This window comes from Scylla paramamosain, chromosome 9 (assembly GCF_035594125.1).
Source record: "Scylla paramamosain isolate STU-SP2022 chromosome 9, ASM3559412v1, whole genome shotgun sequence".
Classification (NCBI taxonomy): domain Eukaryota; kingdom Metazoa; phylum Arthropoda; class Malacostraca; order Decapoda; family Portunidae; genus Scylla; species Scylla paramamosain.
The window spans coordinates 564771-579046 of NC_087159.1; the positions used below are offsets into that span (position 1 = coordinate 564771).

A 14276-nucleotide genomic window follows, 5' to 3' on the forward strand; every position below is an offset into this window, starting at 1 on the left:
GCTCATATGCTATGAGAACAGTAAAATATAAGGACATTAGTATTGTCCACTGTAAACTTTTACCAACTCTTTGTCCCTACTTTTATGTTTCTAGTAGCACATTGCAGCTCTGCTGCTGTGTCCTTCCTTATTGTATTTGATGATTTACTCATGTGTGAGACATATTAATGGGCCTTTTTTTTATGTAGGAGGGCCACAGGCCAAGGGCAACATAAATTTGAAAAAAAAAATAATAATAATAATAAATGAAAAATGCCCACTTAAATGCCAGTTCCCAAATAAGAAATGCCAAGTAAAATAATCATATAGTAAAGGATAAGTGTGCTGAAACCTCCCTCTTGAAAGAGTTCAAGTCATAGGAAGGAAAAAATACAGAAGCAGGCAGGGAGTTCCAGAGTTTACCAGAGAAAGGGATGAATGATTGAGAATACTGGTTAACTCTTGCATTAGAGAAGTGGACAGAATAGGAGTGAGAGAAAGAAGAGTCTTGTGCAGTGAGGCACAGGAGGAGGGATCTGGAAAAAATCTGGTTGAGGTGACTCAGAGCACTTAACTTCATGGAAGCTGTTTTAGCTAGAGATGAGATGTGAAATTTCCAGTTTAGATTATAAGTAAAAGGCAGACCAAAGATGTTCAGTGTAGAAGAGGGGGGACAGTTGAGTGTTACTGAAGAAGAGGGGATAGTTATCTGTAAGGTTGTCTTGAGTTGATAGATGGAGGAATTGAATTTTTGAGGCATTGAACAATACTAAGTTTGCTCTCCCCTCAATCAGAAATTTTAAAGAGATCAGAAGTCAGGCATTCTGTGGCTTCTCTGCATCAGAGGCCTTAGGGGGGTCCTGAGAAGGTATTGGAGCTATAGGACAAGGTACAGATATGAGGTTGTGATCAGAGGAGCCCAACACAGAAGATAGAGTGACAGCATAAGCAGAAGGATTAGAGATTAGGAAAAGGTCAACAATGCTGGGCATATCTCCAAGACGGTCAGGAAAACGAGAAGGGTCTGTTCTGTACAATGTTTGTTGCTTCAGATCAGCCACATGTTCCGGTGTGCCAGGATACAGGGATTGGACACCATAGAAGGCCTCTTGCTCTTTGGCCGAGAGCACTTCTACATTGTGGATGGCTTTACTTTGCTTAAAAGTCGAGAGATCCGAGACATTGCCTCCTTGCCGGAAGGTTCCCATGAGCCCATTGTGCCATCCACTAGTCCTCGAACCAGTCAGGAGCAGCATGCATGTTCCAAGTTCCATTATGATGAAATCAGAGAAGTCCATCAGAGAAGGTTAGTTCCATTTCTTATTGAAAACATGTGAAATACTAGATTATTGATTGGTGCTTTTCTAAAATCTTTTCTCTTTTTTCCTCTTTTTCAGATATCTTTTGCAACCAATTGCATTGGAGATATTTTCATCTGATGGAAGGAACTATTTGCTTGCATTACCTCGCAAACTGCGCAACAAAACATATCAGAGGTTTGCTACACACTGAGATTATAGTTTTAAGCAACTATGAAAAATAATCCTTTCTTATAACAAACTATAGATTTGAAAGCATGTCTGCCATCTGGTGTATTGCAGACTAAATCTTTGGTTTAAAAAGCAAGTATTTGGAAAACTGTCTTCTTCCGCACATCATAAAATTGGGAACCATCTCTCTTATGCTTTGAAGCTTGGGATATTCAGATGTTCTGTCAATCCTTTGGCCACAGACACTAGGATCTGGTGTCAGTATTAGAGTAGTTGTGTGTTTGGTTGCAACAATTGTCCACAGTGGCCTCCAAAGTTATTTTCTATAACAAATATCTGAGATGGTATACTTCTTTATTTTTGTATTCTTTACACACAGCTGCAGTAGTTATATCTTATTCCCATTTGCATTACTTCAGATTTTTTTTCTGAATATAGCACAGTGAGTTTCCCACTTTTGGTGAAGTTTTGGTGAAAATGTATTGATGGTGAAAATAGATCATACAAGACTGAATCAATCATGAATAACTTGACATTACACTCAGTAAGATGGCATCTGACATCTCTTGTGCATCTCAGCTAATTTACATTTATATGCGATTATTGTTTGTTTTGACATAGGATTACTGTGAATGATGAAATTGGTTTCATTATCCTAGCATTCATCTCAAGTCCTTGAAAAAGATATAATCTTCAAATAGGATAAATAAGCATCTTTTCTTAATTTTGTATGTGAACAGATTGCTGATGGTGTGCACTGGGCTGGCAGACAATGCCCAACAGTCTGTGGAGGGCCAGCGGCGGTCAGCCAGTGTGGAACAGGCAGGTGGTCTTTTCTCCTCAATCATCGGAGAGACTTCTGTCACGCACCGATGGGTGGTGAGTACAATGAATGACTATCTAAAGGCACTTCTAGGGAGAGGTCATCTTGGAGTATACAAATCATTTTAAATTTTATGAAATAAAATTAAACACCCTGGGATTATCATCTGGTTTAATGGAGTAATGGAAGATTTTTTATAGTTTAGCCAAATTAAAACTTAATAATTTTTCCAGATACATGTGAAATTAACAGATTTCTCTGAGACTAATGGACTATTTGTGCTCTGGCATATTTCTGCACATTAACTTTATTTTGATATTGCAGTTCATATATAACTGAGGCTGTACATCACTTTGATTCCTCAGCGTGGTGAGATTAGTAACTTCCAGTACCTGATGCACCTCAACACACTGGCAGGACGATCCTACAATGACCTCATGCAGTACCCCATTTTCCCCTGGGTGCTGGCTGATTATGCCTCAGAGGAACTGGATCTTGCCTCACCTGCAACTTTCAGGGATCTTTCTAAACCCATGGGGGCCCAGGTAAGCCTCCTTTACTCTTGTAGCAAAACTTCCTATTTTCACAGGTGAACAATTTAAATGATCACTGCCCTGTTAATGCAAGAACAGAAATTCATAATGTCTTATTCCAGCATTAGAAAATTTGATAATGATTTTCTTGATGCTAAATTCAACTTTTTGACTGATAATTTGCATATTAGAAGAATCAGTTATGCATCAGATCACAATACCAGATTTATCCAAAATTCTGTTGTTAATGAATTTTGCATTGAAGACTCCAGAGAGGCTGGAGCAGTTTGCCAAGAGATACCGTGAGTGGGATGATCCATCAGGGGAGACTCCACCCTACCATTATGGAACTCACTATTCTTCAGCCATGATTGTATCATCCTACCTGGTGCGCATGGAACCCTTTACCCAGCATTTCCTTCGTCTCCAGGTATCACATATAATATTGGTTGTTACTGATGAGCTCAAGTGACTGTCATTAGTATCACTTTAGCCTGTTTATATATGCTCTTTACCTTCAACTAATACATACAGTAGTTAGGCTCCAGGACTTATTATGCTGAATAAACTTACAGGTTGATGAAATTTAAATTTAAAAGAAAAAGTAAGGGCCTAGATCCCCTGGCCACCATCATATTGAATATCACCAGAAAAAAGATTAAAAGTTGAAAATTTTATTGAAATTATCTTGCTAGACATAAATATCCTATAAATATATGCTTTATTCTCAGTTGTGGTCCTAGAGAATAGTTAATGTAGGGACTTGAACTATCAGTTGCTGGTTGATTGGCAGTGAATGGTGACAAATGATGAAAGTGTGCCCAGTGATACTGTGAGAAGTGTTGCTGATCATTGTGTTTGTGGCAGGGTGGTCACTTTGACTTGGCAGACCGGATGTTTCACAGCATGAAGGAGGCGTGGCACTCGGCCTCACGCAACAACATGGCTGATGTGAAGGAGCTTATACCAGAGTTCTTTTATCTGCCTGAATTTCTTGTCAACTCAAACAAGTTTGATCTTGGTAAGTTTAATGTAGCCATGTATACTGTTTTAACTTTTAGGATTATTTTTCATGTACACCAATAACAATAAAACCACAACTGCAAGTACCATTTAAAGTTGACACTGATTTTTTAAAGTTTAACCACACACCTCTAATTGATACACACACACACACACACACACACACACACACACACACACACACACACACACACACACACACACACACACACACACACACACACACACACACACACACACATACCACACACACACGCAGACAAGTAAAAGGTGGAATCATGCCAAAACTTTACTCACCTCATGAAGTTCTTCGATTAAACTGATTGAAGAAATAATGGAAGGAATAAATGATTTAGAACAGAAATATAACTTCATAGAAAAGATGAACAAGAAAGTGGAAAATGTGTACCATTGTGCAAAGTGAGGAAAAAAGGAATTGGTTTAATGCAGAATGTGAAAGAGCTTAAAAGAATAATTAATATCTGTAAATAAGAAGAGGGGAAGAAATGAGATTTTCAAAGGACTGAGTGTTATCAGATTTATAGTTTTCAAATTAAATAAGGTTTCTATCTCTGTGAGTATTCATTAGTTATGAATGGATATCTTCATTGTTACACTAACAATGGATATTGGTTATTAAGTAATGTGCACTATTGGTTTGGTTCTTAAATGAGATCATGCAGTGTATAGATGATAATGTTGCAGCAACAGGTGATGAAAATATGAGTTACATGCAGGGGAAGAAATAAAATCTGATGTAAGCATGGGGATGGGATATAACAAATGCTAAAATTAGTTTTTATACTTAAGGTTGGAAACACAACAGGAAAACCTGCTATGGTGGAAAGATAATGATAACAGCTAGATACAGAATGGTTATATTTATGGCACAGGGTGTAAGCAGAGTGGGAAGCAGCTGGATGATGTGGTGTTGCCGCCCTGGGCTAAGGGGGATGCCAGAGAGTTCATCCGGTTGCATCGAATGGCTCTTGAATGTGACTATGTGTCTGCACACCTCCATGAGTGGATTGACTTGATTTTTGGCTACAAGCAGCTTGGCCAGCCAGCTGTGGAAGCAGTCAATGTCTTCCACCACCTCTTTTATGAAGGCAATGTGGACATCTACAAGTGAGAATCATATAATATCTACCAAACCTTAAATGAGCTTAGCCAAAACTTACTTATTTTATCATATTTTTTCATACACTTATCATTTGTAAATTTTCTATTCTTTTTAATAGTCATATAATTGAAGCTGCCATTTTTCTAATAATAGTATTTATTATAATGTTTTAGTTGTCATCATTTGTAATTTGTTTGTATTTTTCATGTAATGAACCCAAAAATTTAACTTCATTGTTTTCTTGTACCACTTGTAATATGTTTTAATGATTCATGTTTCATTAGACTATTATTTGTCTTAGTGTCATTACTTATAATAAAATCCTACATTTTAAACTTTTCTTCTTCCAGCATTGATGACCCTCTAAAGAAAAATGCAACAATAGGGTTCATCAACAACTTTGGCCAGATCCCTAAGCAACTGTTTCGCAAACCCCACCCCTGCAAGAAGCTCTCTGGCCAGCGCACTTCCATTATTGATGCTGGACCACTCTCTCAGGCTCCTTCTGTAACTCCTATAGAAAAGGTCTTTTATCAGAACCTGGATAACCTAAGACCCTCAATGCATGCAATCAAAGGTGAGTAAAACATGTTCTTTGACCCACTGCATCATGCCAGTTACTCTCTAGTACAGACACAAGTGGGCAGTCTGTAACTAAAAGGAGTTAATGGGATGATCTCCCTTTAGTATCATTAGGCATACAGTAGAGTGAGAGATGAATTGCTACTCTAGTTATCACTGACATGTTTATCTATCTATCTATCAGGCTGACATCACTCTTTAAGCAAGCTAGCTGAGACAAGATAAGCATACATGTAAATTCATGATTACATTCACAAACATTTCCTTACACCTTTGTTTCTATGTGAAGTGAAGGTCACATGCAACTATAGTGCATGTACCCATCCTAATCTTTATTTTACATTATCTGAAGAAGTCTGTAGCCACAAAAGAGAACCTTTCCTAAAGCACCTTTTAATGTAAGATCAGCACTCAGAGCTCTGAGTCTTTGGATTTTAAATGTGAGTGAGAATATTTGACGTTGCTTTTTATTCAGGTATTCATGCATATGAAATTTGCTTAGAAATTTGAATAAACTTTTAATCCTTGATTATTTGCATGTATTGCAGAAGTGAAAGGAGCAGTTGGTCAGATCATTGCTCAGGACAAACTGATATTGGCTGTGGAACAAAACAAAACCCTAATTCCTCCTACTTATCAGCGTTTTCTGGCATGGGGCTTTGCTGACCAGAGGTAAGAGAAAGATTAATTACTTGGTGTGAGATGCCAAACTCAGAATTTTTAACATAAAGTAAACCCTTGTTCTGCTAGATCAGTTGGAGAGAATCCCAAACCAATATGTCTTATAATTCAGATTATGCAATGAGTGGAAAAGGCTTGTATGCTCCTGGCCCTGTACCACACCTGAACTCATTAAAACACATTTTGTTACTGAAAGCATAGTATGTGATAGTATTACTGAATAATAAAAATGCATAGTAATCTACATACAAAGTGGTGGTGAAGTTGAAGGGGTGCCTATAAGTACAAGGGCTAAAGTACAAGTCTTGAATTTTCAGCGCCTTAAGACCTAGGCTCAGCATGACTTAGGAAGTTAAGCACAACTCTAAGCACAAAAGTTGGGCTGAGTCAAACCTCTTGTTAAGAACCTTGTTCTTAACAAGTCAAACCTTGTTAAGAATCTTCATTAATACAGCCTTGGATATGTTGTCTGAGGGTACTGCACTGCACTCTGGCCCGTACATGTGGCTGCATTCCTGTCTCTTAAACCAGATAAGATCTGGTTTGTGAGAAGTGTGTCCAGATAGATGAAAGAGTGTGATATAAGTGATAATCTGATCATAAATGTCTGACATAAGGGGTTTACAGATGTGGAGTTGAAGTAGAGACTAGGAAGTCACACAAGGAGGCACAAATAAAGTGAGATAAATACTAAAATAATAATAACAGAATATAAGTAAAAAAGATACTTAAATTTTCAGCTTGCGGATTGGTGGATATGAGAGCGAGCGAGCTGTGCTAGTGAGTGAGACGCCACAAAATGGGGAGATTCTTGCTGCTGTGTGCCCCAATAACAAGACCATCATCACTGCAGGCACCTCTACTGTATGCTTGCTTCTTTTCATGTTTCCTTTATTATGTGTACATTGTGTAAAAAGACTTGCAAGCTTCATTCACTTTTCTCCTTTTTTGATCAGTCTTCACCACAAGGAGGGAATTCATGGCTAGAATAAATGGACTTTTCTCTAATTATTATTTCCTTGGATGAATTCTCAGAAACATAAATACACATACATAGGCATATGTACTTGTCCTGTTCTTCCATAGTCATTGATGACTGCATAGTTAACCTCCCAAGCTGAATATACCACAAAATGATGTGCCATACCAAAATTTGGGCAGTAGGTTATTTCTTCCATATTCTTTCAAAATTAAGTAAATGAAGCACTACTTCTATCAGATTATATACATAAATAAATGAATAAAAAGTTAAAGAAATAATTTTTTTTAAAAACAGGTTTTGTTTTCTGCTTAGGTGATCAACGTTTATGAAATCATCAAAAGGCAGTTGGTTCAGAAGAAGATCCTATATGGCCATTGTGATGGCATCACTTGTCTGGCAGCCTGTAGTGCCTATGGCTTGCTGGTGTCTGGCTCTCGGGACCGTTCAGCCATCATCTGGGACTTGGCACGCCTGGCTTATGTTCGTCAGTTGGCCCCTCACCAGGCACCTGTGGCTGCTCTGGCCATCAACGAGCAGACAGTAAGTGCAGTGGTAGAATTTCATCAGCCATGTGACATTATTTTAGAGATGTTGAAAATAACATTTTTAAGTGATTTTATTTGCTTAAAAGAAGAAAAATAGCAATGATCACAATTTAACCCCTAAAGGACTGGTAGTGATGGTGATTTTTTTCCTGCTAGAACCAGCCCTCCAGCACTAAACGTCAAAAAATAGCATGTATTCGTGCATCTTAAACTTAGCCTGCAATCAAAGAGCAAATGAAATAGACTTTGTATTCAACATTGTCCTCCTCTTTCTAACGATGCCATCCAGATGTCTGTGTTTGCAGTGGTTATGGAGAGACAATGAGTTGAAGAGGAGAGACTTTTAGAGGGAGTGAGTCACTCGCCTGCCACAAGTCTGTCTTGCCTGACTGGATATAGCTAGTGCCTAATGGAAATAGGTGGCCTGAATTCTCTTCATACATGCTAAACAGTTTTATTGAATTCCTCCCCTATTGCACTCTCACTGAGATGTGTAGCAAGTGGTTAAGTGTAAGTAGTTAGTATGCATGGCATTGAGGTAAGAGGGCAGGAGGGGGTGGACAGGGCATCAGACTCGTCAGAATGATTTTTACTGCATTAGGCCATATTGAGGGCTAGGTAGATATTGAGAGATTAGCCTAACTTGCTCGCAGGTAGTATTACCAGACTGAACTACAAAAATTAACAAAAAGTAGCTAAATTTAGTGTAATCTCCTCCAGCTCCTGTCTGGTAAAGTGGCTATAGCTACTTCTGGTCCTTTAGGGGTTAATAAAAGATGATCTATGTAACATCAAACATTAGATGTACAGCTGGCCACACTCCTGTGAAATCCACTTAGCATTGCCAGTGATGGTTGAGATAGTAACTTCAAAACACTAGTAGTGAGCTTCACTTGACCCATTCATTGGTGGTAGGGAGACCCCTATTACCTCCCTTAACCTCCTCTCCTAAACTTTCTCTACCACCAATGAATGGATCGAGCAAAGCTCACTATAAGTGTCTTGGAAATACTATCTTGGCCAGCATTGGCAATGTTAAGTGGACCTCACAATAGTGTAGCCAACTGTACATTAGGTTTGTTAATGAAAATACTAAAAAGGAACACTAACTTGTTGATTACCAGGAATTTTCCATTTGTGTCATGTCATGTCAGCACTTGAGACCTTGCAGAATTTAGAATACTGGATAAAGGATTCCTAATTTGCTGCTCTCTCATTTACTGTATTATGCATTCTGTATTCACCTTCCAGCTCATCCCTGGCATCAATAGATAGAAATATTCGTACATTTTAAACTAATGGAATATGTTATAGGTAAGTCTGTAGGCATTTGTGATCGCAAGCTTCCTTTTACACATTAACCTTGCAGGGTGACATTGCTACATGTGCTGGCACCTGGCTGCATGTATGGAGCATCAATGGTGCGGCTGTGGCTACTGTCAACACTGCCCTTGGTGCCCATTCACCCCAGCAACAGATATTGTGTGTGTCGTTCTCCACTATGCATGAGTGGGACCCCAACAATGTGATAATGACTGGCTCTTCAGATGGAGTAGTCAGAGTGAGTGAGGTGTCACATGCCAGACTACTTGTGCTGGCTTTGTTCTTACTTGTCATTTTTTATTTCATATAAGTTTTGTGAAAAGAGTATATATATTTTTCCTGCCTATGGTCAGTTTCAAAATTTTGTTGAATTGTATTTAGAGATAATGGATAAATATCAAGTGTTACTTCCATACTAAAGGTTATGATTATAAACTGACTCTTTTGGCCAGTGTTTTAGTTAAGAATGAGAGATCATTTTATTAATCCTCTTGTCTGCATTTTTCAAGTTCTCATAATAAAATGCAGAAACAACCTGAAAATATAATGCAGGAACAACATAACAGGTATTGTTTTGCAGATGTGGAGTATTGAGTATGTTCAGGTTCCAGCCAATGAGTCCTCTGCACACTCCACCACTGCCACTGCCCCCTCTACTGCTGAAGAAGATCAGACCACAGTCTCCAAGGATAGCACAACAGGTAGTCTTTCTCTGTTCTTGCTTGTTCATAATTGCATTGCTTTATTGATGCCACACTTGAAAATATAAGGACCAAATATTTTATTTTCAGGAGTTATCTTAAAGAGAATTCAGTTAGTGAATAATATTGTGGGATATTTGCATGATATTGACCAGTGTTAGCATTATTTTATTGTCCTTAAGTGATTTTTTCAGAATACTTGTTGGCTGAATACACATTAATAGCAAAAGCATTGATTCTGAAGTGGTGTCTTTGTACACTTGAATGCGAGTGAATCATCATGCAGGCCTGGGTCATGCATGTCACACAACCACATCAACTTTACTCAGCCAGAGGCTTAAAAGAAAGATGCTTTTTAGGATTGTTCAACTATGTTGGTGCAATTATTTAAAAGTTTTATTTGAATTGAGATGGTAATTAATGATGAATTATAATGCATAGTTATTGCAGGTGGCTGTCAAAGTTCCAAGTCCCTGCAGTCCCCCAGTGGTCAGTCTCCTTCACACACAATTCAGTCAGGACATCTAGCCAGGGCTCGAGAAGTAGTGCGCCGCCTCTCCACAGTAGAAGATTTCCCACAAGGTGATAAAGAGAAAAATAGGATTATGTAAAACTTCTTACTCCAGCTTTCTCAGTCTCTTCTCAAAGTCAGTCACCAGTGCAGTATCATTTGCAAACAGCAGCTGTTTGAAGCTATAATCTCTACCATTAGGCATCAACAATCACCAGACCCAAATTTTTTTTATAATATTCATGAATTCATCATCTTTCCAAACCATCTGGTTGTCAATCGACAACCAAGAGGGTACCACTCATCTTTTTTTTTCAGCCTTGTTTGAGATAGTTTGATTTTGGCATGACTTTCCCTTAGAGAGACTGCTGACCAAGGTTATCAAGGCTCCCTTCCTCAAGGTTGAGAGCACCATTTCATAGAATTCCATTGTGCTGATATATCACATGGTGGGTATTGTTGTCACCACTACCTTGTGTCATGAATTTGTCTCAACATTTTTTTTTTTCCAGCTTTGCTGACCAAGAGTGTGAGTGAGAGCAGTTTATCAGAGGAAGGAGAAAGTGATTTGGAAGAAAATGAGAAACATGAGCAAAATGAAGAAGATACCAGCACAGTTGACTTAGAGTCCTACACTGTGATTCCTTCTCATCCCAAGTTAATGACCAGTCAGGAGGAGATGGAAGAAGAGGAAGAGGAAAACAAAGCTACTGCAGGGCAGGTCAGTGACACAAAGAGGTTCAAATTCTGGTTTGAGTCCAGTCCTTGTCATATTCTTACTATTGTCAGTTTAACATCCTTCCATCCACATCTTTTACCTCATTCACTTCACTGCTAACATTTATTCCCTTTTCTTTTCTAATTATCAACATCTCTCCAGTAATGCTTTATATGGTCTCAATGCTTGTGACCAGATTGTTTTCTCAGCTCTGTACCAAACCTCTTTATACCTTCTATCACTGGTTTCACCCTTCTTATACATTCTTGTGTTTCATATATCCTCTTTCTGTGCATTTCTTATTCACTATGATATATTTCTTTGTAGTGTTTTATGTATCTCTTTTCCTTTACTACTTAATTGAACTCTTTCATCCACAATGCAGGCCCCTATTCCAGTTTTAGGGCTTCATCCCTACCACTCCATCAACAATGCTTTTGAACATCACTAAAACATCCTCAGCTTATAAGTCTTCATTCCCATGTTCATCATTGATTGCTTCGATCACTCATAACTTAAGGGAAAGCATAGACATTTTTGTTGGTTTAAAAGACATGGCATCTCAAATGTTGCAAAACTTTAATGATTCTTTATTTTACTGCATTGTTCTACTAGAAGCTTCATATAGTATTTACTTTTCATATAACTGTTCATTTCCCAAACAAGTGGCACTTAAGAAAAACAATGTATGAATCCAGGACAGTTTAGCAAATAATCAAAACAGGATAACTTTAAATTTTACATTTTTACAAGAGAGAGAAAAATAAATTGTGATGGAAATAATGAATATAATTATCAACAGGAGGTGCTGCATGGAAGTAAGACTGAGAAGGAAAAACGTCTGTTGCACCGGCAAGTGGCCATGTCTGTCTCTAGTGCTAGCACACATAGTATGGATTCTACCCAGACAAAGTCACTGGAGGCTCAGGATGACATAGTACTCAGAAGAAGTTCCCATTATCCCAAGGGTAGGTATAAATAATGATTGTTTGATATCTTTACTGGACTTGTTAGCTTGACAGCCATACTTTCCTGAAGAAACCCATATGACAAAACTAGTTGGAAATAAAGTCTTAATTCCTTGGGCAGTGTTACCTTACCATCTGGCTACAATTATCATAATGTCCTAATAGTACATATGTAAGTTGTCATGAAGATTGAACATTAATGCTTTGGAACCAGGTGTTGCCCGTGCAATCAGCACCATTGAGAGAGCAACCTCTCACACCCATGACCATCGCCTCCAAACAAGTAAGAGTGAGACCAGCCTGGCTGACAGTGACACCTTTGTGCTGATCTCAGACTCCGAAATTCAAGAGGCTCAGAATCAGCAAGCCAAAGTACAAGAGACAAGGAAAAGGCTCCCAAAAAATCCCCTTATGCCAGGTAATGAGTTGCCCATTTATTTTCTTGGCAGACTGTATTCCTTTTAAATGCTATTCTGATTTGATTGTAGATCTAGTTTTCTGGGGTATGGGCAAATTTGCACCATTTCATTCATTTAATGTGAACAACTGAAAATTAAAACAGAATCTTCACTCCTTGGTAATGCTTCTGTAAGTGATGTTGGTTTATGTATGTAAATTAATGAATGATAATGAAGCAGTTGAACATGTTGATGTTCCTGTTGTTGTATTTTGTAATGTAATACATGAAGATTGTTGTGCTCCAGGGATGAAGTGGGAGTGCCAGCTGGTATTCCGCAGCAAGTTGACGATGCACACTGCCTACGACCGTCGGGACAACACTGAGCCAGCCTCTGTCACAGCACTTGCCATCTCCAAGTTAGTAATAAAAAAATTTATCCCAGTTCATATTTGCACATAAGTGTATTCTTTTTCTGTTCATGTTATTGTTTCTTTTCAGTCAGATTTCTTAGCTATAGATAAGTAAACTCTAATTTTTCTTTTTGTATTATAGTTTTTCATTCTTAGTAGCCGATCTTGTTGTATACTAGTGAGAATTCATGTTACAAGTGAGTGCTGTAATTTAAGCTTGTGCATAGTCTGTAGTGTAGCCTGTGGTTTTTAGACTTTTGGGCTGTGACCTTTTAAATGGTGCTGATAGAAGCTTGCAACCCTTCCCTCTAACCACATTGATATGCAGTGCTGTGTGATCCCATCACAGTGGAGCCAATTTCTAATCATCAACCAATCAGGCAGTCTTTTTCCTAATCAGTTTTTTCTGTACAGATTGGCAAAATCTGGTATTGGCCATGAGCTTGGAATGAATAAATGAATAAAGCTCAAGAAGCAATTAATTAAAGCAGATCATTAATATATATATATATATATATATATATATATATATATATATATATATATATATATATATATATATATATATATATATATATATATATATATATATATATATTTTTTTTTATGTAGGAAGACCACTAGCCAAGGGCAACAAAAATCCAATAAAAAATATGCCCTCCGAAATGCCAGTCCCATAAAAGGGTCAAAGCAGTGGTCAAAAATTGATCGAGTGAAGGGTGTGTGTTATTAGGTGCTTGTAGTTTTGTGTGGAGGAAGAGAATTGTCTTTAGAGGGCAGGCTGTGACTGCCCCCTTGTGTTGTGAGACACGTTCAGTATATATATATATATATATATATATATATATATATATATATATATATATATATATATATATATATATATATATATATATATATATATATATATATATATATATCAGATTTGTATATTAAAAGGTCCCTGCCACCCATGGATGGATCAAGAGGCCTGGTTTGAGAACCATAAGTGCACTAGACTGCTGAGGTATGATGAATTAAGGAATGACCATCAGGTGGTTGTAGTGATGACTCCATGGGAAGGACTTGTGATTCATAGCGATGCATCCCTTTTCCAGAGATCATCGAACTGTGTTAGTTGGAGATGCGAGGGGACGAGTGTTCTCATGGAGTGTTCCTGATCAGCCTGGTCGGGCTGTGGCAGATCACTGGGTGAGAGATGACGGCAGTGATGCATGTGCTAATTGCCAGGTCAAGTTTAGCATTTATGAGAGGCGTCACCACTGCAGGAACTGTGGCCACTTATTCTGTTCTAAGTAAGTTGCTTTTATTTCATGTGATATTTGTTGTTTAAAATTCTCTCTCTCTCTCTCTCTCTCTCTCTCTCTCTCTCTCTCTCTCTCTCTCTCTCTCTCTCTCTCTCTCTCTCTCTCTCTCTCTCTCTCCTAAGCATTATAGATGTAGTCATACTTTGCTTTGGACATCAGTATAAAATATATTGATAA

The 14276-nt window shown here is 38.0% G+C and overlaps 1 protein-coding gene across 4 annotated transcripts in view; it reads left to right on the forward strand.

Moving 5' to 3' along the window:
* The window catches only part of LOC135103343 (WD repeat and FYVE domain-containing protein 3-like), a 65074-nt gene that overhangs the window by 41807 nt on the left and 8991 nt on the right, over positions 1 to 14276 (forward strand). For 2 of the 4 annotated variants that reach the window (XM_064009391.1, XM_064009393.1), the window contains 19 exons: positions 1032 to 1285; positions 1377 to 1475; positions 2210 to 2348; positions 2658 to 2837; positions 3091 to 3255; positions 3693 to 3846; positions 4742 to 4976; positions 5322 to 5548; positions 6102 to 6225; positions 6975 to 7098; positions 7529 to 7756; positions 9131 to 9322; positions 9665 to 9785; positions 10227 to 10367; positions 10809 to 11017; positions 11817 to 11982; positions 12197 to 12400; positions 12687 to 12798; positions 13890 to 14087. In XM_064009391.1, the coding sequence (XP_063865461.1) occupies positions 1032 to 1285; positions 1377 to 1475; positions 2210 to 2348; positions 2658 to 2837; positions 3091 to 3255; positions 3693 to 3846; positions 4742 to 4976; positions 5322 to 5548; positions 6102 to 6225; positions 6975 to 7098; positions 7529 to 7756; positions 9131 to 9322; positions 9665 to 9785; positions 10227 to 10367; positions 10809 to 11017; positions 11817 to 11982; positions 12197 to 12400; positions 12687 to 12798; positions 13890 to 14087 (3272 nt within the window). The remainder of the gene's footprint in view (positions 1 to 1031; positions 1286 to 1376; positions 1476 to 2209; positions 2349 to 2657; positions 2838 to 3090; positions 3256 to 3692; positions 3847 to 4741; positions 4977 to 5321; positions 5549 to 6101; positions 6226 to 6974; positions 7099 to 7528; positions 7757 to 9130; positions 9323 to 9664; positions 9786 to 10226; positions 10368 to 10808; positions 11018 to 11816; positions 11983 to 12196; positions 12401 to 12686; positions 12799 to 13889; positions 14088 to 14276) is intronic. The other 2 variants (XM_064009392.1, XM_064009394.1) reach the window with 2 other exon arrangements.